This window comes from Orbicella franksi, chromosome 1, assembly GCF_964199315.1.
Source record: "Orbicella franksi chromosome 1, jaOrbFran1.1, whole genome shotgun sequence".
Taxonomy (NCBI): Eukaryota; Metazoa; Cnidaria; class Anthozoa; order Scleractinia; family Merulinidae; genus Orbicella; species Orbicella franksi.
In genome coordinates, this window is record NC_138145.1 from 12724200 (window position 1) to 12748192 (window position 23993).

The 23993-nt window shown below is 38.7% G+C and overlaps 1 protein-coding gene across 2 annotated transcripts; it reads left to right on the forward strand.

The window, feature by feature from the left end:
* Positions 1-24: 24 nt before the first annotated feature.
* Positions 25-23991, forward strand: LOC145491112 (coiled-coil domain-containing protein 180-like). 2 transcript variants are annotated; one of them, XM_081470259.1, is made up of 47 exons: positions 25-211; positions 1838-2019; positions 2164-2252; positions 3029-3086; positions 3213-3264; positions 3476-3542; positions 3668-3705; positions 4197-4331; positions 4754-4916; positions 5188-5284; positions 5623-5742; positions 6119-6198; positions 6804-6892; positions 7396-7443; positions 7720-7794; positions 7917-8045; positions 8409-8453; positions 8629-8688; positions 8783-8838; positions 8984-9110; positions 9705-9779; positions 10236-10392; positions 10800-10887; positions 11473-11554; positions 12326-12419; positions 12675-12787; positions 13118-13185; positions 13455-13497; positions 13987-14090; positions 14757-14817; positions 14927-15042; positions 15443-15527; positions 15656-15754; positions 16059-16252; positions 18052-18161; positions 18269-18333; positions 18786-18841; positions 19040-19132; positions 19475-19541; positions 19637-19781; positions 20120-20280; positions 20848-20985; positions 21414-21525; positions 21976-22047; positions 22546-22638; positions 22912-22988; positions 23620-23991. In XM_081470259.1, the coding sequence occupies exons 1-47, from the start codon at positions 137-139 to the stop codon at positions 23746-23748; spliced, it is 4482 nt and encodes a 1493-aa protein (XP_081326385.1). In that variant the 5' UTR covers positions 25-136; the 3' UTR covers positions 23749-23991. The 2 variants fall into 2 exon arrangements, with proteins under 2 accessions (XP_081326385.1, XP_081326391.1); XM_081470265.1 differs by having other exon boundaries at positions 19043-19132.
* Positions 23992-23993: the final 2 nt, after the last annotated feature.

Genomic DNA, 23993 nt, shown 5'->3' on the forward strand with positions numbered 1-23993 from the left:
ACAATGGCCGAATGTAGACTGGGACCAAACTTATTTATGTTGCTAACAAACAAACGCTTGACTAAAATGGCGGATTCTGTGAAAGACAGAAATTGTCCTCGATAACTCAACACGAGAACAAGCAACCAGACTTATTATGGCCCAGACTGAACTAAAAGCTCGCCGACTGATACCAGAGGATGAGGTATATCGCCAAGTGTTTGACGCAGAGGTTAGTTTTGATTCGTTTTTAGCTCCACAACAAACAGCCAGGTTAACCGTGTGCAGTGATGGGTTTAATTATTAAAATTGAAAGCTGGGTTACTGTTTGTCTCGTAAGTTTATAAATTATTTGTTTACATCCTTAAGTAGGTCTTGATCTGTAATCGCGGCCTATGCCTAAAACTGTACTGCATTTCGTTTGAAAAGGTGGTTTGCAAGCGCCTTTCAGCTGTAATTGTCATTGGTACTTGCACATTTTGTTGATTAGAAGAGTATTAGCAAGCATGTTTGTTATAACACATTGTTGAGGAAGTGAACTATTTTTTAATATCAGGTGGATAAATCCTGGCGTGTTGAAATTTTGTTTAATAAATTCTCATTCATTGTTGTCCACATTTATGATATCACAATAGTCAACCATTCACTGAGGAATCTAAGATTATATTAATTACATCAACATGTGTATGAAGAAAAACAAAATCAGGCTACTATGTGTAATTTCTTTTAGAGAAGTAAAAGGTCACTGCAGGATGTACATACCATGTAATCCCTAAGCTCTGTTAACTTGAACCAAAACTGTCAGGAAGTGGTGAACATTAATTTTACCACATTGATATGTTGACCAAAGTGTAGTCCATGTGATGCAAATGTTTTGAAGGATTGTTGTCAAAAAAGCGATAAATTCAACATTGAAGATCCATGGGTATCCCTGCACAAAATGCACCCTGGCACAATGTGGATAAACATCGAGTACTGACCAAAGCGTCAAAAGAGCATTTGTCGCAAATTTGGTACTTCGTTAACATTTCACTAATTATAAGTCATTGGATTGCTGAGGTTTGTACATTTTTCAGCACTTTTTTCTATTTGCCTAGCCTGATCAATATACTGTAGACTACTACATCACAATTGAAGTCATTCCACTGAAATAGAACCTGCACTTAGATTTTTGTCAAACTTTGCCTATTGATTGTTTATATTATAGGAACTTAACTTAACTTAACTTATAGGAATTTTGAAATAAAAATGGGGGGTCCCCATGTTCGTTTAGGAGCAACAGCACCTTGTTTATACTCAATAAATACTTATAACAGCACCATGATTGTAGTCACGATTGCTTGCTAAATTCACGTTTCTGATGATTGTTTTTTATTCTACACTGAGAATTGGTCCATATTTATTTTATACAGAGAAATTTATTACTCGATTTAAAAAAAAAAAAAACAGAAAAAAATGATAGGTCACCATACTCATTTGTGAGAAAATGACGATTTACCTCTATGGCAAGGTTCAGTCATAAAGAAAAAGCCGCCATTTTTTAATGCATGTGCACTAATCATGTGTGAAATTATGCACAGTAGGGATGCGCAATACAATACTGGGGAATGACCTTAAGTGAATTTTTTAATATGAATGTGTTGTTATTGATGTCTGTCCACAAGAGTGGGATGAACTAGCTTGGCCTTGACTGCTTTACATAATAAAATAGAACAGCCCGTAACTGGAAAGAATGCAAATGAAGATGGTTATGTTACTGTGCACTGTTATGTTATACCATTTGGTTAGCCAATGAAAGCAAAGGGCAATGAACCAAGCAGAGATTGCAATTTTCTTCTTGATTTTTGCTGCAATCTAGGTAAACCTGGTAGATGCACTTGAAAAGGAAAGGCAGCCATCCAAACCCAGGTCTGCACCACTTTTACCACTGGTCAGAGAATCAAGAGCTGTGACTGGTCATGGTATTCTGACAAGCCGGCAAAAGAGGTGGATGCAGGGACGACCAAATGAGAGTAGCATAGAGAATCCAGTGCATTTTAAGTAAGTCAAGGTGTAACAAATTCAGTGATAAGATTCAAAATACATGTCTTACTAAAATAATGAATTAACTTAACCCAGATCACAAATTATGTTGTTTGACAAATTATGTTGTTTGACAAATTATGTGTTCCTCTTCAATTCTAGGTATGCAGCTCTTGATGCCATGCAAAATACATCTAAACCAGATAGTTTTTTTGAAGCTATAGAAGTAAGAGGACTTCCAGATACACCAAGTGAGTTCTACATGTATATTTGGGTTATTGACCAAGCGTGAAGTCAAGATGGCTGGATATTAGCCAAGTTCCTTTTTTTCATGTTTATGGTCTGAGACGCAGTTGTCAGGGCCATAAACATGCAAAAAATTAATGGGGGCAATATCCAGCTATCTTGACCAAATAAGCTTGGTCAATAAAGGATGTATTGTATAATGGAAAAAGAACACTATTTCCCTGTGGGACACAGTGGTTAATCCCTAGTGGGCAAGATATATAGCATCATCAAAATGCCTGCTTGGGTAGCCAATTACAGTGCAGGATTCAGTTCATCTTGCCTGCTCATGGAGCTAGCCATATAATTAATAACAGTACTTACAGTCATGTACATGTATATGTAAACATTTTTCATTATTTTTTTTAAGTTTATTTTGTGTATAATTTATGATATAATTATACATGTATATGTTATGGTTTAAATTTATTTTCGTTTTAATTTTTTTTAAACCAATTTAAATTTTTCAAACTGGTTCATATTTTTTTAAACTTGGTTGAAATTTTCAAACCAGTTTAATTTTCAGTTTAATTTTCAAACAAATACTTATTGGAATGATGAGATTAGATGTTAGGCTAGCAACTTTGCTGGGCCTGTCTCAATTGTGCTGGGCACTTTTTTGGCACTTTTTCAAATTTGGAGCACTATTTCACATTTCCAGCACTCTTGAGCAATTTAGTATGACCAAAGCAATAAATTATTTCTTTGTGTAATTTTATCATACTTGCTTTATATTTTAAAGAAACTGCTCAAAAGAAGACAAACATCATTGAAAGACTAGAAGCAAGCAGGAAGGAACGGTGTGACAAACTTTACTGTGATTACATTGACTTAGTAAAAAGTGACATTTAATGTCGTTTTATCAATGAACATCTTCCTTTTTACTTGACATTAATTTGATAATACTCGTTTTCCTCAAATTCAAGACATGAATCATATTTAGAAGATATGTATCAGGAATTTGGAGTCATCAATGCTGTAAGTTTGTGCATATATATACATGTAAAAACTGCATATTAAAACATTCAAGTGTTACAAATAAATATAACTTACACCATAATTTTTAACTGTATGAGTCCTGGCTGTAATGTATTGTACTTTAAGCTCAAGTCAAAGTAAGTTTGATAGTCTTAGGACAGGGTTTTTTTTAAAAATATGACTGTTGGCTGGTATTCTTTAAACCTTGTAGGAGTTGGAGCCACGTATACTGGAATCTTGTGAAAATTTAAAAGAACGCTTAGTTGAAAATGATACAGGTAAATCAAATTATCATATTATTGGGGAAAAGAACGTTGTTGTTAAATATCATTTGTAGAAATTTTTACCATCTTTGCATAAAGATATCTTTTACATTATAAATCAATGTTGTTTTTCATTGCAGAAATTGAGCAGCTGCTGCAAACAATAGAAGGTGATGATGTAAGTGACACAGTGTAGCTTTAGTTGCATTTTAAATACAAATGAATGTAGTCACCATGTCCTCTCAATGAACATTAGAAACAGTATCTGTTAATACTGCTTGTGACTGCCAAACTTCATTCAGTCCAAAATAAAAGTGTGCAGCACAATTTTCAATCTGTACAGTGGTACATATTGTAGATCAATTCTGAACTTCATACAAAATTGCTTTTGTGAACTGTTAAGTATACAAAGTTGTGTAAGTTTCAAATTTTTGAAAGTATGCATATGTAGTGGTGGATCGAGGGGGAGGGTGCAGGAGGTGTACACCCCCCCTCTCCGAGATGAAGCCTTCTTCTTCGTATTTGCTTTTAAAATCTGTTTACCTTACCAGTCAGTTATGCCATTCCTTAGTGGTGCACCCTCCTAAGAAAAATCTTGGATCCACCCCTCAGACATTTAACAGAAAATAATTGTGCCTAAAAGTGTCAAATTTCTCTTGTCTGTTGTAGGACCTGCTGCTTCACAACTTAGCTGATTTAGAGGAACTATGGGAATGTATTTCAGTGCATTCTGTTCATCGACAAATATTGATCAGAGAGTTGGATGCTACTCTAGAGCAGGTGGAATATGACAGAGGAAACTTGGTGTGTATCACGGAGGACTTGTTTAGAATCATAAGGCCGGGCTGTAATTTGTACAAAGACTACAACAAAATCATGCAATACTGTAGAGCTTTCCTTTGCATTTATTGCATGCCTTTAATCTCAAAATAGGTGATAAATTAACTGTACTTTTATTGTGGCTTTATCTGTCTTTTCATCCCAAATGTTTGATGTACACTTCATGATAGGTTGCTGGGGTGTAACATGCATACCACATGTATGAGTGATGGTATGAGTCAATCTAGGAGAACTTCTCTTAGATTGACTCATACCAAAAAATTGCTTCACATCTCAGGATATAAGGAGCTCAAAATATCCATTTTCTACTCAAAATTAAGAGATGTGTCTTTTTCTTTTGGCAATTTTAGACATTTTCATGTCAATTTATTCTTTTACTGTGTCAGATTCGTGAGACTCTGAAAGGTTATAACCAAGTTCTTGAGAGAGTAGCACACCTGATGCCCCCTGATGTGCATAGATTGTTAGAGAAGGAAGCTCAGCGAGTCAACTCCACCATTCTAATAAACAGGAGAGCATATGCGGACCTCACGTCTAACCTACTGAGTGGTAAGTATTGTTATTAATTGCCATATACTGAGAACAATTTTTATTGATTCTTGTTAAAATTTTGGAGTTTACCAGTCATTTTGACAGAAGGGACCAGCTAGAATAATGGTATACATATTGAGAACTGCTGAAACTCATGGTTTTAATTTTAACCATTAATTTACTGTAGATACAAGCCTTATGCATAGCAACTAAATAATTAAAGGCCCATTCTCTTTACTTAACAATCTAAAATACTAATACAAAACTTCTCATGATTATATATTTCAAGCTGATGTTGAACGTGAGAGGCAGTGTTACATAACATGGCAAAGACGAGTAGAGGACTGGAGACAACTGAAATGCCAAGTGGCAGTGGAGAAGTTCAAGTGAGTTAGCTGTATTATTGTTAGTATTAACATAATGTTAACCAGAACTCACACTTTTATCTTTGCTTGAGGCCAAAGCAAAACACAGAAGTGAGTATAAGCAATCATGACATGGAAGCTAAGATAGAAGTCTCTTAAGAATTGATCAATTATTAGGCATCTGGTGGCTACTTTAAGCTATTTTGAAGTGTTAACAACCATACATGTACATTGATCTCAGTTTATTTATTAACAATTCTTGGCTAGGAATCTCAATGCGTGAGTCATGTTTTCAATACATGTACCTACAGTACTTGTATGTCTATTCATAAAACTAGCATTTCTTGTATTTATTGTAGCGAGTTCATGAAGAGTTTATCAATCAAAGACCCACCAGAATTAAGAAGGAAGATGGAATTATTCACTGCAGAACAACGTACTTTAAATAAGAAAAGATTGGATCTCTTAGAATCGCTAAGGTTTGTTGAAGCTGCAACGTGAGTTTACATTTACATGTATCTCATGAGCCCTGAATTAGTTGGTTTTTTTGTCCTGTTTGTTTTCTTCAGAGCTGTCACTCGTTTTGAATAGCCTTTCTTAATCTTAAGTAGTTTGTCTCTAGAAGTAATTCAAATAGAATTCCACAATTTTGATTCAGTGATTTTTGCATTCAACTGCATAAACACACCCTCACATTATTTAATTTGCAGTAAATTTGAAAATTGAAAGATTCTCCAGGTTGAGTTAGCCATCACCCTTCTAACTGTATGGATATGTTTCTTTTTGTGTAACTGTTGTTTTTAAGCATTTTTAATGACATGTTGGTCATATAGTCTATATCCTCTGTCTTTATAGGAACATGAGGCCTCCTAACTCCACTAAATCTGCTGTTTATCAATGGAACACTGCTTTGTTAGACACATGTCATCAACTTGGTGAGTTCACCTGTCCTGAATTAGTCAGTGCTGTGTCTTTGGTGAGAACTGCAACAGTTTTGTCTGTGAGGAACAGGAGTGGAATGACATTAGCATCTTGTTTCCTTATAGAGTAGACCATGTACTTGATTCTATTTATTGTGTGAACTTGATTTCCAATTGTCAAATGAGGTTTTTTTTTCACTCAAGATTTGCAAATCTTCTCAAAAACCTGCTAACTTGGCGTATCTTTGTCGCACTGTTTTGAGAACAACAATCGGAAACTCCTCCAGTGTTTGAAATAAGTTTGCTCTATATTAACTCCGGCTGATGTTCTGTAGTAAGGTCTGTTCACTGGCTTAGTAATTCTTCGTGGCAATTACGTTCAAAGGGGAGGGAGGGGAGAAAACTAGAAGCGCGATCGGAGGGGATTAGACTACTGGCTTAGAAATTCAGTCTTCCCAGTTAACTTTCGAGAACAACCGATACTTTACTTCGAAAAAACTGAGAGGAATTTACACCGCTGGGAGTATGATTTAAGATCTAGATATACATTCGTCAGATTAACTTGCCAATTGTACGTGATTACTGTTTAAAGTTACTGTACTTCTATTTTGTGCTTTCAGAGGAGGTCCATGCTAGGTACAAAGACATTTTACAGGCTGAGTATGACCGTGTTATCGACCAGTGTATGGAGGAAGTTAACAGTGTCAAGGTTTGTTCCTTAGTTCATTATGTACAACAGTTGTGATAGCTTATTGAAAGCCGGGAAATTGTAGTTGATTGGTTAAGAGGCAGAATACCAGTGGTCACTAAGCGTTGTGTCTTCAACGTGTTGTGACATGCGAAAATGAGGGCCGTAAGTGAGATTAGTAACCCTTATCTCCTAGGAAAACTTTTATGTTCTGATCTAAGGTGCACAACAATCGATGAAATCAGCGAATAGTTGAAGTTTAACCGACATAAATTTCCTCTTATAAGACTGTACAGTAGCGATACATCGTAAAGCACCTACTGTACATGTGAAATGACCAGATTAGAAAAATTATCACAACCAGGGCATGCATGTCGTCTTGATCTACAGCTTCATAAAAAGACGAACGTTTAGACTACATGTAATTGGAGACAGCAACGGTTGCAGCAGTGAAAGTGACAACGAGGGGCACAACCTTATACCAAAAAAGTTTTTTTTAGTTTGTTCTGTGTCTTGTTTTCCAGGAGCAGTTCCGGTCAGGAGGCATTCTTGATGCAGTCAGAACCGAGGAGGTGATCGAGTGTTTTTTAGTGTTTCAATTTATTTTTGTCTATCTGTTTCAGCGTTTTACTATTATCATCTTTTCTTCCATTTGTCTCTTAGTTTCAAGAACAAGACATAGCCTCGAAAAATTTCAACTTATTAAGAGCTAATCTGCCCTAAACGTATAGAACAGTTATTGTAAGATGCTGCATGACGTGTTCTTTCAGCTCTGAAATATAGTGTCATTGTCTGAGTATTCATTCTCGTTCCTTCACATAATTTTGTGTCATTCATCTTTCCAACAGGTGATGAATGAGTCATTCCTACCACTCATCGGCGAGAAGCAAACAAAATTCGAACACGAGATTGACAAAATGGAGGTAAAGATGCCGGTCAACATTAGTTACAAGTCAGATAAAGCTAATTACAAGTTAGATAAAGCCGGCTAGTTGAAAACTATCTTGACGACTAAGGTCTTACTTAACTTCGTTTCAATTTTCAGCGCTCTTTGGAGAACATGAGTAGTTTTCACGAGATGATGATCAAATCGCTGTTCAAGTTCGTACAAGGAGCGGCACATTTATGGGACCTACACGAGATCGGCTTGGCTCGACAAGAAAGAAAGTTGCAGGTATATTTCTATGCCTCTGTGTCATGGTTTCAATTTGACAACTGAATTTAAGTTCCATACCGCCGGTCGAAAAAGATTCAGAGCTATTTTAGATACTGTATGCGCTTAGGGGTTGTTTCCAAAGATAACCCGAGGCAAGCACAGTTAAACCACTCAAATCCCTTAAGGATTCTTTCGTTATTATTCCACATCTGCGCTAAAGTTAGTCACTCAAACGAAACCCAGAGTTGATGTCGGTTTTTTGTATACGTATACTGTTTTCGAAATTACTCATAGCCAATAAGCGCCTACGTTTAATAATTATCAATAGTAATCAAGAGAATTTACTCCTTTTAGTAATCTGGAAACTTTTACGTTTTTCAGGAGCAACTGGAGAAAAATCGACGAGACCACGACGGTGCAAATCAGGTGTGTACACAGTCCAAAACGATGTCGGTATATCGTTGCTGAACGCAACCGTAAGAGCGTTTACGAATGGATTTACTGTGATATCGTCTATGTTGACTGAGTACATCCATTTATATACATTAAGAATATACATTCAGTATTTTTACACTTTGTTTTACTTCTGTCACTTGTATAGGTGAAAGAAGCAAATCTGGATATCATTATGGACAAGATGAGGCAGGATTCAAGTGAACAGGTATAAGTGAAAATACAAATTCGATTGTAAATACATGTGGCTCTTTTCTTTTTGCAGTTCTCATAATAAGTTCTTTGCCTTGCTCTTGACTTAGGCGTTAACAGACAGCCTGGAAAAGGCGTTAACTGCTCTGGATGAGATCAAACAACTGTAAGTACAAACAGAAAGAGATACTGCGGCTATGTTTTACACAGTTACCCCACGCCTGTCATCTTTAGTTGCTATGTTTTGCCTTAAACAGCGCAAGTGTACTATTTCTGTTTGATAATTCACTTTGCGTTTTGTTTTTTCTTAGGTACAACGATTTTCACAGCCTTCAAATGCAGACGTCCGGTTCTTATCCCGACTTAGTCAATGAAGAACTTAAGAAATACGATGGAGAAGTGTGCAAGTATTTCCAAGTGGATCGGAGACAAACAGTGGTCAGTAAATTAGCAGATTCCGTAGGAACTGTAGTCTCCTCCGCAGTCGTTTTATGAGGATGTCACGCAACGATTCCCCCAAAGAAGGAGGGAGCGTTGCGTGACATCCCAGAAAACGGAGGAGGCTATAGGAACTGAAGATTGGTGTTAAATTTTATAACGAATATAAAGGTGCAAGTTTACAATACTCGTAAAATACCCGACGAGTTTCCGATTCTTGTCGGCAAATTACAAAATTTTACGACCATTCATGAATGCTCCGAAGCTTGTCGATGTCATGTTACTAACTCGATCATAGCAAAAGCAAACAGAAAAATAAGAGAGAAAAACATAGTATACTGCACCAACTTCCGAATGCAATCAGAAATTCCCTCGCTTGGCTAACTAAACTTCTGGGCAGCTGGAGCTCAAGATATTGAAAAATATTACGGCAGTACCTTCCAAATGTGCCAATTTTTGCCGATCGTATATGAATTCTACAACTTAGGGGTAATTTCATTCGATCTGTAATTTGAAATTCACAAACTTCATTTCTATAATTTCCTTTTCTGTTGGACTTTTATTTGTTTTTACTAACTCCTAGTTTTGTTTTAGCCTTCAACTGAGTCCAGAATGAAGAAAAAAGATAAGATGGGAAAACAAGAGCAGAGCAAGACAAAGAAAAAAGAAGTAAGAACTTTCAGTGGTTTTCTTATCTGCATCAACCGTTTGCTTATTAACTAATGCTGGTAAATTGGCTCAATTTTGCAAGAGCTTATTCCTGATTTTATCTCTCAAAAAACCATGAAGTTAGCTAACCTTCGGAAGGCAAGCGAGAGAAAGTAGACTGAAATAAATCGCCTGGTGGAATAAAGAATTGAAAACTAAACGCTCAAAACTAACGGAGAAAAAAAACACTTCAAGTTTGATTAATAGGCCATATTCGTTTTCTCGGTATTGGAGTGGAACTAGCTTGAAATAGAGGCTTGTGCGGGGGAATATCATTAATAATTTAAAAAAGCGATTAGAGTCATTTGCATTTAAAACGACTTCCCACATTAGCCTCAGTTGCAAGCTAGTTCCAGTCCAATACCGAGAATACGAATATGGACTATTGTGTGCTTCTCATTTGCATGGCTTGTGTAGAAGTCACCCGCGGCCCAGTCCATTGACGATGTGCTGACAACCTCGAACGGCACGACGTTTTACATCCTGGTGGAGCCTGGGGAACACGGTCTGCCTGAGAGTCCAGAGAGTGTTAAGAGTATGAGGACTTGTCTTACCTTTCTAACGGATACACAAGGTACAGTACACCATGTGCAAATTTCTTACTGTATAGTCGTCACTCGCTTCAGTTTCGGATTTGATTCTTGTTGGCTTTCCCAACTTTTCACCTATCAACTGTCCGTGAAATGTTATCGGCATGTTGATACATGTGGATTTCTCACTGTTAAATTGTCTTGATAGCGTTTCCTGTTGTTACAAGCTTCCATTAAACTAGAAACGTTTTATTCTCAAGCACAAGCTCCGTACTTTTACATAACAATCTCCGAGGACATGGCTCATCCCCGACGAAATCCCAGCATACACTGCGGTACATTAACTTGCGGTCACACACTCAACATAACATGTCATGCACTCTACGCTGTCATCTCCACCTTCACTGTTATTTCTAAAATGAAAAGAACATTTCTTTTATTTCTTTTTTAGAAGAAGATGAAGAAGAGGAAGATGCTTTGCCGTCTTATATTGAAGCCATCGTCATCAGGGAAGAACTTTTCTTGGACCTCAGAAAACAGTAAGTAAGCTTACCATTAGTCCTGGGCAAGCCCTTCTTGTCAATTAAACAGGTACGACAGTAAAGGTCTGGTCTCGAGACACCGACGTAGAATGCGAAATACAATGAACATTGAAGAAATGACTGATCATCGCAGTTACATACACAACTTAAGCAGCTGCGATACCGGTGCAGTGCTCTACGAACTGAGCTAACAAGCCAACTGGGGGCTGGTCACTTTGTGAGTTCGTAATATACCCGTAGATGGTGAAGATCCAAGTGTATATTTGAAAGATCATATACTTGAACTGCGGAGAAAGATATCCGCATTTCAAGTATATGATCTTTCATATATTCACTGACAATGAACATTTGCGCGCCCAGTTGCCAAATGCTAGCACTAGAACTGGATGCAAGACTATCTTTTTAGGAGTCAATGTTGGCATTCAAGATGGTGGTTGAATACATTTTTTTCAAACATTTCCTTCTGTTTACATGTAGAAGAGTCAATGTATACTTATGTAAAAAAAAAAAGACATTTTAAGTTTTTATAAAGTGCAGCACGCAAACTGATCTAACTGGCTTGTGGCTTTATTATATCTGTAGCATACGAATGGAATTTTTAGAACATCTTGAAGAATGGAAGATACAGGCCATGGACAGAGCAAACAGCGTAGTAGCAGCTAAGGTAAACATTTAGATCTGCAGTATTGTACATTTGCACGTGGATGTACACACGTAATTGTTTTTCGGCATTTTTTTTCACAACGTTTAAGGCTTGTGCGTAGGCTCTTTGCCAGTGTTCAATATGGTGTGAAATATATTGTAAGTGTTCCTAGAACTTTTCGCAAGCTTGCTAATCAGCAATGTTAAGGTCCCAGGGGAATTCCCTTATATAGAAATGACAAGATGCTAGTCGCAAATTCCGTAAAGAACCCCCTCAGAGGTACCAGACTCTTACTTTGTGGGGATGGCTCAACTCTTACTTTGTGGGGATGAAACAACTAATTAACTTACATTGACAATTTGATATTGTGATGGTGACTATGTTACAGGTAAATGAAAAAAATTTCAAATTGGAATTAGTCGATTAACGCAAAGTTTTACAACATCTTTTACTGAGCTCACCAACCTAAAAGGTAGGGCGAAAATTCTGAACCGAACCTGGACGCTCGTTTGAGAATTAAGTATATTTACATTATATTTTTTAACAGACTAAGCGGTACCAATTGACAAATTTTTCCCCCCAAATGTTATAACAAGCAACCTGTCATAGTTATAGATGAATCCGCCGCCCTCTTCCGTGGTCAGGGGGCAGGACGTGGTAGGGGAATTTACTGAATCCGTATTCTTTTGACAACAGGCGCTTGGACGATTTGTTGATTATCGCATTTCTAATTCTTTGGCTTGGATTCGTCGGTGGGTTGCATAATTGAGATTGTTATTCCCTTTTTTGTAGGTTGAGGAGTTAAACAGTGAGTTAGACTTGCGGCTTCATCTCCACGAGCCAAGAGCTGCCAGAGCGGAGCAGGACGTGCATAATGTGAGAGCAGGTAGGTACACTGTTAGCTGTCATGATTTAGACCTTTTAAAAGTCCTTTCAACAAATCTTCCCTGGCTTTTTGGTTTCGCCGTCGCTTCGCTCGAGGAAGATGTATAAGCGAAGGATTAAGCAAAGGTCGACTTGTGGCAAGACTATACATGCATGGTTGTAATCTTTTGAAATTTTAAGAACCCGTAACCCTATAAGAGATTTTAGCGTCCGATTTCCCAGAAATCTAATGTCCTATTTTTTCATGGTCCTGCAGCGGAATTGGTGATGCATCGAGAGCGAGTTGAACGGCACTGCAAGGGTGTTACTACGTCTCTAAATGAGTTCAAGGCGAGGTTCCAACAGATGGTAGAAGAACATGATAAGGAGGTCAGTCAAGAACTGCCTTGTTATTTGAAAATGTCAATCGATGGATATGTTGGTCGTGGAAGTGTCCTAGAAGATCTCCTAACGAATTAAATAAGCTAACTACAGAACCAGATGCATTAGTTGGAGAAAAGAAAGACCGCACACCACAAGTTTAACGTGGAATTGCAGTCTTTTTCAGTTAAAGTAACTTGTAACACTTAAACGAAAAACTAACGAACCTAAACGAAGGTGCCATGGAGAAACTAAACTTCAAGTATTCAACATTAGTGGTCTCATAAAAACATATCACCGGCTAACCTCCTGACTGACTGTTTCCATTTTGTATTTCAGACGGACATTTTCAAACAATCCGTTCAAGAGCTTGAGGCGACATTCACTTCAGCGACAAAAACTCACGAGTACGTAACTATGTTTTTATACTGATGTTCACTCTTAAGCCATTCCTTGGCCGGATTAATCTGTCAGGATCAATGTAGTAGATTAGCGCGTTTTGGGCAAATCGCCGTTGGAATTTCCGATACTTATTGCCCAATCGCTAAGAAAGAGCAAGAGCACTGCGAAGATTGTTACGCCAGGATTCGTTGTGTTACTGAGCAGTATCCCAGTCGAACTGGTGGTCTTTGTTGTTGACAGAAGTAAGGGTCCCTTTGTGAATTTTTCCTTTCAGACTCTTGGTGATCCAAGATCAAGTTGCAGGACGTGTTGAGCAAGTGAGAACTTTTTCATTGCATTTAAATCTACATTCTGATGGTCACCGCGCTCCAAGCAGCTCCATTGGAAAATTTCAGTTTAGTTGACATACTGTATCTCTATAGAGTCTGCTGCGCCCGTTAATTGGCTACAGTGTGTTAAATCAGTATTCCTCACTTAACATTCAATGTGCATTTTTAAAAACAAATATTACTCAGTTGCTTCGGTCAAGGTTCTGCAGACAAAAATAGTAACCGTATATGATTTTTGGTTAGAAAGGATTGGATGTGAATATTTCAGAGCACGCGAGACAACCCCGTACCCAGGGTCTCTCTTCTTCCTTAGAGAGACCCTGAGCACTAGGTTGCACGAGAGATCAGTTGCAGGCTGCGTTCTCGTATCTTCTTCAAATTATCAGTTTCTCGTCGTCAATCTTTCTGCCAGTAATCCAGATTCCCATCTAAATCCTAGTTAATCTGTGGATTGCTCTGTTTGGTTTGTGTCCATAGTACATGGATGTAATCAGAACTTCCCTCAGAAAGTTTCGTCACGATCTGGATGACATGCTGAGCACTGTGCGGAACTCAAACGCAAGATTCAGAAAAACATTCAAGTAAGAATTGCGTGGCTGTCAAGACTAGGAGCTGGGATATGGGTGAAGGGGTTGTAATTTTGAAACTCTTTGAAGTAGGGGTGGCTATAAAGTAGTAATGATATTGTAAATATTCGTGCGTTTTTATCAAGAGCCCCTGGCTCGGGAGATTGGGCAACCACTCCCTCACGTTTATGACTCAAAATAAAGTTACCTTACCTTACCTTACCTTAGCTCCGTATTGAGTGCCGTTTAATGATGTTGGCTTGTCAACCTTGATACATGTAGCTGAGTGTCTTTTTAGGCTCAGTGTTTAAGACATCGAATTTGGTTTTTGAAATCTTTGAAGCGTAAGCAAAGTTATTCTCAGTAAAACTGGAATTTGTGGAAGTTTTTAGGTCCCATAGGAGTGTATCCCATCAAACACGACGTGGACCACGTTTTTGCTTCATTTTGTTGTTGCCGGCTATGCAGGCTCAATCAGCTCTTGGGCTTGAAACAGTTGAATTACAGTAATAAATGCAACGCAATCTGCCCATATCAGTTCCTTTTTGCTTCTTCCCTTTGTATTCAAATGTTTTCTTGGATCCACACGCAAGATTATGCCAGTGTATAATACGGTTCTCTGCGGTTGTCCCTACCGTAGACTTACAACTTTCCTCAAGCTTTGTTTTCTACACTCTCTAGGGTATTTTCCGACGGTGGCAATTTTTCAACGGATGAAGTCGATGAGTACAGAAAGAAACTGGTGAGTGCTTCTTATCCGTTCTCTGTTTGTCCCGTTTAGCTCTCCTCTTAACATTCAAAGTAGTACAAGTCGGGAAATCTTCACTGCAACTGTGATTCTCAAATATTAGGAACGCATGGCGAGTAAGATCGACTCTTCAGAGGGATCCTTCATGGCTGAACTGGAGGGAATGGAATCCAAGAGACTAGAAGCAGCTACCGACTATGCTGGCAAGTTAGAAGATAGGTGGGTTGTGCTGTATAAATAGTTAACTTACAAGATGAATTTTTTGTTTTTTTGCCAAGTGCACTTCAACGTCTTGCTCGCCCTCTCCAATCTTATATATACGTTCCATATCTCATGGTGTAAAATCTTACTCTCCCCTCAACTAATTAGGGTAGTTTTATGTGAGCGCATTAAGACCACCACTGTTAACTCAATACCTTGCACCAAGCCACTAAATCTCTAGCTTGGGTGCAGACGTCTAGAATTTCTTTTTCCGTGTAAAAGGAAAAAGTGTACGTCTTCAAGCAGGCTACAAAAAACGTCGAGCCAAAATATAGAAACCTGTCCTGTTGCGAACCCTATAACTAAGACTTTACCTTGTAAGCAAGGAATTCAATTTTGTTTTTACGTTGCTCTGTAGGTTTAAAAATCATTTGTTTGACTTGACATTTATGGAAAAAGTGACTAGATGGCTGACAAACACTCAAGTCAAGGTCAAAAGCGAAGTAAGTAATTCACAAAAATAGAACGGATGATTTTTATGGGGACTCTCATATCAGTTACTAAATCGGACAATCTTCTGCTTTGTCTGAGATGTGTTTCATAAAAGATGTTCATTTTTGCCTTTTATTAGGTTGCATTCAGTAATTCTCAGGCCAAAAAGCTCGCTATCTATCTGTCCACGTTTGAGCGCCATATTGATGCGGTAGAAAAACCCAATCTTGACAAAGAGGTGAGATACATTCTTAGTCAAATGAGTCAGTGAAATCAGTCCGAGGGTCGAAGTTAGTGAGGACTTCCTACAACAATTTCAAACGCAAATAAAATAGATGTAACTTAGAACGATCAGCTCTGAATTATACTTGTTTTATTTGCGTTTAAAACTGTTGTAAAAAGTGAAAACTTCCTCCTTCAGTAATGTTGATGATTGCATTGCCATTAAGTCGTTATTTATTATGATGGACAGTTGTTCTATGCAAACAAAATTAGCTGCAGTATGCGGCAAAGTGAACTTTTTTTTCTTTCATCTTCATCAGCAAGTAACAGCTCGTGAAGTGCAAAGCAGCCTCATTCCAATCCTTCAAACATTCCATGAGAGGTCCATGTACCTAAATTGTCTCCTCAACCCAGCCACGCCCAGTCTGGCTGCCTTGCAGGCTGGATTCAAGAGAAAAGAGGAGAAAAAGGAAGAAGAGAGAAAAGAAGAAAAAGGCTCCAAGGGAGCACTCAAGTTAGTTGGGACCATTCAATCTCTTTGAAAAGGATCTTATACCTGTTAATTCTCATATGAAATGCGGCCTGTTTGTTTGTTTGGACTAGATATTAAGCAACTGAGGATCTCTGTTGCTTGAAGAGTTTCCAGATTTGCCGGTTGAGAAACAAAGGATTCTCTATTTGTAGTTTTGGTTCCTGACTATTCAGAAGATTCTGCATGAAGGCGGATCATGTACTCTTGTTAATATGTGACAATGTAAAGACTTTTAAAATTGTGTTTAGTCATCCTCTTTTTCTTGAAGCTTTCTTCCTCTCCTTTCAAATCTGCTGCCAAGTTGAAAGCATTCTTACTTTACCCAATCGACTATCTTCTTTCTGCTACTTACCTCAACTATGGTTTCAGATGTTTGAATGTGGGTTTGTCTTCCTCTGAACAGCTACAAGTTGTAGAACCCATACCTTGGCCAAGAGTGAATCGTCTTTGAGTTATTTTCGTTATCTGTTTAAGCACAGAGTGAATGTAAATGATTTCCATTCACCTATGTGTGTTCCTTCTTTCTGGCTAGTCTTCATGTGACCAATGCTCCAGATAATGAGCGGGCCGAGGTAAAAAACCTGACAAGTCCCGCCGCCTGACCCGACAAATTAGTAGAAAACTTCCGATTATTTGGCGAAGCTCTTACATGTATCTAGTGACCCGTGGTATTACGTTTTGTCTCCACGCCCTTTCCTGTCTAGATATTCTTCTCTGTTTCATGTCAGAAGACGCAGGAAGCGTGGGTTCTTGTATACCATTATCCCGGCGTAACCACCTGTACACCTTTGTATTTGTACTTCGTAGCATAATCATCTTTCTTTTTTCCCCCTCTATCTTTGTGCTATTTTTGCAATGTGATACTTCTTGTTTGAGCATCCTCTTTTATTCTTGTCTTTCAATTCTTTGACTTCCTTCTGTCCATCTCAGTACAATCGTGGAAGAAGAACTTGAAGATCTCCTCTCAGACTCCAGTGAGGATGGACTGAATCCCTTGGTTCATACTCCGGTTGTCAGAGACACGATCTTGTCTTGGCGTCGCGTGTACAACTTTCCTTCGCCAGAAAATTTTCGTCGCTTTGTAGAGAGTCCTTCTTCACCGACGCAGTCTGAAGGAAAGGCTTCTCCAAAGTATGCTTGCTGTTAATTCTTTCAGAACTTCTTTGTCTTTTTCTCTATGCTTTGCATTTTCTTGTTAGGGATGGTAGTTTTTGAGCAGTGATCTTTCCTGTGGATATTTGTTTTTTTGAGAGACGTCGTCAAATGTGTGTCTGCGTTCATGCATCTGTTACGTTTAATTTCTTTGCTTCTTTCTTGTCATTACCCACGTGTTTGTGAGGCACTCCTCTATTACTAGAGGAGGACTAATCAACTCTCAATGGTGTGTATTTAATTCTTCCCGTAATCTTCATACTAAATCGCATGTGTTTAACAAAATGTAAAATGCTTCGTACGCGGGCCACGAGAGTTAGTTTAGGCGAATCAACTTGAGCCAAATAAGTCTTGGGAGTAGAATTACTTCTGAGTTCTCCATTTGCCATCAGGCTTTGTAATCAAAAGACGATGCTATTGTATGTTCCTGGTGATGTCAACAGAGTTTAGCTGTTGTAGAGAGAAATGAGATTTTTCCTGTCAACTTTCTTTAAAACAACTGCAGATACCACTTCAATGTTTCAACAAATTAACTTTCACTCTTTATCTGCCGTGATTTACGTGAAATATGCTCATGATTTCTTGCCTGGTGTCTTTACTTTATGTGCTTGTGCTTTTTCCTGTCGCAGATCCAAGAAAAGCAAAAGAAAGTTGTCCCAGAAGGTTTTAATAGGAAGCAACGAGACAACAGATTCTACTGAACCGCAAAGTGGAGAAGGCTTGAAACCCAAGAGTACTCGTAAGTGACAGGTTTACTCTGTATTTGCCAGATGATGGTGTGTTCAAGCTGCATTCGTGATTTCAGTGATTTGATTTAATCTTATTTACGGCAATGTCCATTTCCAGCGTCTCTTTCGAGGGCAGCCAAGGCCGCCGAGAGTGATGGAAGACCAAAGACAGTCCCAGGCGAGGTAAAGATGGGAGGTGTTTAGGGCTTCACTATTGTTTCACGAGTAATAAATAAATTCCCCATAATCCCTTCACGTCACTGTAGTTTATTTCACTTGTACACCATAGACTTAGAACGGGATTGTTAGAGCGGTTTTCATTTGAGTGTCGAAAAGTAATTGATTTTGCACTTACTACGCTACGCGATTGGCTTAAAAAACTCGCGCCAAGTCGCGACTCATTCGCACACGTTTTCCCGCGCTTCGCGTCAGCTAGTTGTAATTACTTCGAGTTTTGATTGGCCCATTGTATTGTCTATTTTCTTTGTGATTGGCTAGATCGATTACTTTGGTCTTGGTGCAACGACACTCCATTGAAAACCGCTCAGTTACGTTTGTGAATTGACGCAATGAAGAGGACTGAAAAATGATCGGTGTTTGAAATAGAAGGTTAAATCGTTGTCTTTCCTTTCAAGCTGAGCCACACGCTGTCTGATTTGGACAAGCAGGCTGGAAGACAAAAGAGCGCTGGGTGAGAATATTAGTCAATTACATTTTGCATTTTTTTTTTTTTACTGTTTTCCAATTGACCGAACCAGCCGTTTCGTACAGAGGTTTTTCATGACGTCAAGCAAATGTGGGAATTTCGGAGAGATCAAATTCTTCGGAAATTGTTTACTCCATGCAATTAATCTGTAGTTTGTATTTTTCTTTTTTCACATGTCCTTAGAAGTCGTAAGTTAAGTGCATCCAGACGAGATCCTCTTGGACCCAGATATGACAAGAAGTACCTGGTGTTCGGTGAAAAGATGGAGGATGGAAAGTAAGTTTCTTGTCTTGTGTTTTCACTACTTGTAGGTTGTGTCACGTGCGCGCACGTGTTAGCCTTATTTTTTCATCCTCGTTCGTCTCTTGCATTTTACTAATGTATATTTGAGCCAAGCTTACATTACCTATTTCGCGTAACCTTCACCAATCCTCCTCGTGTCAAGTGGCACATGAGGCCTCTATTTATCGTTAAATTAATAACTTGGTGAAGGTAGAGATCTGAAAGTAGTTAACATTGTCATAGACTGAAATATCTCCATGATGTACACTTTGTGTATAGCTTTGGTGTCACTTTGACCCAACGTTTTGACCTTAAGTTTTGATTTCTTTATTGCAGACACTTTATGGCTCGAATTAGAAATATACTGAGGGAAGGCTTAGAGGGCTTATTGGCTACTTCTGAGGTATTGTTGCATTCTAACGCCTTTGGTTACATTAAACATTTTCGCTCCCCCTCCCATAGTGATACTCGTTTATCACTGATTCGTTTGATTACCAGATGTACTATCGCCAGAAAGGTCAGCGGACTCCGACTCGGCCTCAGGCTATCCATGAGAATTTTGACTTCTGTGCAGAAGCTTTGGTTCAGCGGTTGACGTCATATAAGACCCAGTCCGAAGAGTATCACAATTCATGCATTCAAGGTGAGAGAGTGTGGACTTCTGTCTTCTCATGCGAATATACTATTTATTTTGCCTGTTTGGTAAGAATATTAGTGGCAGGAAGAGATTATCGTTCCCGTTAGTGAAAGAGTGAGCTTTTCACAACCTGAGTGAAGGAAGACAGTACGTACGGAATATGTACGCATTTAAACTTGAACATCATGATGTAAAAATTAACGGGGCAGTTTTCACCAGAATAACAACATGCAGACTGTGGTCTTTCTTTGCCACTGTTTTGAAGACGCGCTTTTTATACCTTGTAACTAACTTCGCTTAGCAGATGTAAACGATTAAACCGTTGATATTGGTGTTGTTTATAGAACTTCGCTCGCAGATGCAGAAGTTTTCGGTGATTTTAGTTCATCTTCCACCTCTGGTAGTAGAGATCATAGTCGCTGATCAGCTGAGCGATTTAGAAAAACAAAGAGAAACGCTGGAGAATGACTATAAAGTCATGGTTCAAGAACTAGAGCGAAGAAAGGTAAAGTATAAACAAGTGAAATTTCTTACCGTGCATCGCGAGAAACTTTACGGCCGACGAGAGCTTCCCATGAAGTATAAATGTGGCGTTCTTTCGCGTGCTCCTCACATCTTTTCGCCCGGCGTAAGCAATGAGAAAACTCCAGGCAGCGAAAGGAATAAGAGAAAAGTTTGGGCCGCGATATTCAACGACGTTATAGGGGGTGTCATAGATATTAAAATACTAATTACGGAGATATTTAATTCGACCTCCGTCGGAAAGAATTCTAATGACTTTCCTGTAAAAAGGAAGGAAACATTCACGTAAGCGATTGGCCAAGAGGATCTACCACATTCCTTACTGTGTTGAATATACGAAGTTACACGGGGTTCTTGATGTTGTCGTAATTTAAACTTTACTTCCTGATCCTGGTTAACGAAGGATAAGGACAGTAAGAATGGACTTTCAGCGTTTTTGAACATTGTACGCTCGCTTGTATCAACTTAGGTCTTTGGTTTGAGCGCACTTCAGGCGAAAAAATCTCGATAATGACAAAGGCAAATTAGTTTGTTGCTATGTATTATGCAGAGTCTTCACCAGTCTCAGCTGCGGCCATCTTTGGGCCATCCTCACAACAGAACAGAAATGGACACACTGTGCAGCAGTGAAGAGAGAAGACGACAGGAAGCACTGGATGGAGCTAAACAGCATGCTGAAGCTCTGGCGGTGGGTCATCATAATCCTGCCAAATAAATCGGGCCGTAGAGGGGCGAGTTGGCAAAATTCAGTCTGAATTCCACGTTATTGAGTAGGAAACAGTATTTACTTTGCTACTCAACATTTTAACGAATGGAAATGTTACAGCTAGATTGAAACTTCTCCTTATGCAGTGCTTTTCTGAACGGTTCTTCTTGAGCGAACTTCAAATACGGCACGCGACGTACATCACAGGATATATGTCATGCGTAGAGCGTTTTCACATGACGTCACGGCGGCCATTTTGGTGTTCCCAAACAATAAAATTTCGCTTCTTTTAGAAACGAATTCTTTTTTATGCAAGAGGAAAAAAAGGGGAAACAGGAAAAAATGAACGCACGCACTCGTGTAATATTTAACACAATAAATATTAATGTAACTTTTATTCTGCTTCTCAGAAACTCGAAGCCCAGTTTGCAGGCGTCTTTATCGAGAAACTCGCGCAGACATGTGAGACCATGTTACTTCAGTTTGATGCAGTTCTCTCTCTGGATGACGTTGAAGTGGGAAGTAAGTTGTTTAGCCATATGTTGTACACAGATTCGTATTTAGTGGTCCTCCAGGTCACTTTTCTCCGCGCGTCCAACATTACTCATTCTGGGTCGATGGGAACGAGGTTGTCCGGGTCGATCCGTAACAAAAACTACCTCGGAAGTAACCCACCACTTTTTGTACATTTGGAACGTCCAGTTAAAATGCTATATAGCGATCAACCATTTTTGTTTAGCTGGGTTGGTAGGCAGTCTTTGTGCGCTGTTCTAAATCTACGATTCCCTTCGGGTACAAAGAGTTTTATCTTGGAAGTTAGCCCGCTCGTGGCAAACCCAGTTCATTCAGCGAGTCACACGACAAAGCTTTCAAATATTTCATATGATATTTTAACGTCGCGAAACATGTTCATGTTTAAGAAGTTCTAAGACTAACCATAAGATGTATCACGGTACTGGTTTTGTTTTATAGAGGTTGAACCCAAACCAAAGAGCACCAAGAGGCTCTTAAGAGAAAAAATGTCAGGAGACGAAGACGGCAAAGGTAAGGAATCTTAATTGTGCAGAGACCTAGAAGTAGAACAATCGTCAACTAAAAGTCTGTGGTCTGTTCTTTTATGGATCTCTCGCGACAAAAACTCGGCAAAACAGCTACTAGATCCACCACGTGCTTGGTGGAAAATGTGGCTATGTTCTTGCTAGAGTAGGTCAGCAAATGACCCTAAATTATTGTCTTTGAATTTTTTCCAACGTGAAATAATTGAATGCAGATATTATCTATTTGAATTTTTAACTTTTTCGCCTGTTCGACATGACGTCACATATTTGCAAAAGAGGAACCACAGTGGGAATTCAAACTCTGCAGTGCTTGCCTTTGCTATTATTTTGCGAGACTAATGCGTTTTTAATCTAATCGTCAGTTTAGACTATTCCTTCTATATGTTAACGAGGTGGACGTTTTCTTTAAAACCGGAATCATACTGTTTATCGTTGTCTCCGAGAGAAAAGTTCCCTCTAACTTTTTTTATATTTCTCGTTCCAGACAAGTTAGCGCCCTTTCCATCTGGTGGAACAACATGGGAAGGACTACCAACTAACGAACTTGTGCTGGAAGAGTCTGTCGACAAGAAACACAATATCCTTTTAAATTCACTTCAGTCTTCTTCGCAAGAGCTGGTTCGAACTTTACCTACATGTGTACCAAGCATGCATGGGTGGAGAGGGAGGGAAGTGGGATTGGTTCGTTAAGAAAACCCGGGTTCTCCTATTGAGCTATATTCGCTTTTGATTTTGCGCCAGGCTTATAGTTATTGAAACAAATCTCGAAAGACTTCTTGTTTTTCTTCTTTTGAAATGTCAGTGTCACAGACTATGAAATACTAAAAATGTTTCTTTAACAGTTTCTCACGAACCCCTACTGTCAAAACGGTCAAGACGACACAAGGTCATCTGGCTGTCATCAAATCACGAAACAAGGCTTACGAGGTAAAATTCTTTATAAATTTACTAAAGCCAAGTTAATTTTGTACTGCATTTATAATGGTTTCATTGGGTTTTTGAGAGAAACAAATGATCTTGACGTCTAAGGCCTCTTCCACACCAATACTGTGTGATTCGTTTTCGCCTATCGTCTACACTGAAACGACCAAAAACGCTGATAAAAACAGAGGCTTTCTACAACGGTTTCAAAAGTGGAGCCTTTTGAAAACGCATCGTTTTGAAAACGTTCCGTTTCTAGTGTGGTAGGTGAAAACGAAGCTTTTGAAAACGGTGCCGAGAAAAGTGTCACATACTGTCGTTTCCATCAGCGTTTTCGGGCGTTTTAACGTGAATAAGCCAATCCTGAATAAATTTTGCTGGCACAAATTCAGACATAAGTTGAATATCATTGCTCAAATTAAGGAAATGGGTAATTATCTCTTAATGACCAGTTCCCTTTTATGCGACGCGCCTGCAGGGAATCATGGTAGTTGTATTCATCAAAAAAACATCCAGTCCAAGGTGTTGAATAAAACTACCATGATTCCCTGCAGGCACATCTCATAGAGGGAATTGGCCATTGATTTTGTCTTTTCCTTTCTTTTTTTTTTTTCTTTTTTTTTTTCACATTCTTCAGGATTATAAAGAGAAGTTTGAGTCTCGCCTGATGGCCATTCGAGAGGCAACGAGTGCGCAAATTCAGAACGAGGAAAGATGGACAAGAAGCTGGCAACGATCCATCAACAAAATAAAAGAACTTTACTGAGATGACTTAGTTCAATTACTAGGCTGAGTTTCTATTTTAGAGGAGGTGACAACTTGTATGGTTTACATTGCAAAAAGGAAAAGGAAAGACTAGCAGTGAAAACGAAAAGAAAAATCACATTTGTCTTACTTTAGCTTTTTGAGGTCATATTTCTTGTACAGGTATTTATTTGGTTTGAACCTTCAAGACTGTAAAAAATGTAAATAAATGGATGTTGAGTAAACGACTGTTTTGTAGAATGCAGT

Bases quoted from the DNA above. Each gene is read 5' to 3' on its own strand.
- LOC145491112 (XM_081470259.1), top strand. From the start codon at position 137: ATGGCCCAGACTGAACTAAAAGCTCGCCGACTGATACCAGAGGATGAG. The intron at 7,444-7,719 runs GTGATCGAGTGT...TCTTTCCAACAG, and splicing joins ATGCAGTCAGAACCGAGGAG to GTGATGAATGAGTCATTCCT. The intron at 22,989-23,619 runs GTAAAATTCTTT...CACATTCTTCAG, and splicing joins CACGAAACAAGGCTTACGAG to GATTATAAAGAGAAGTTTGA.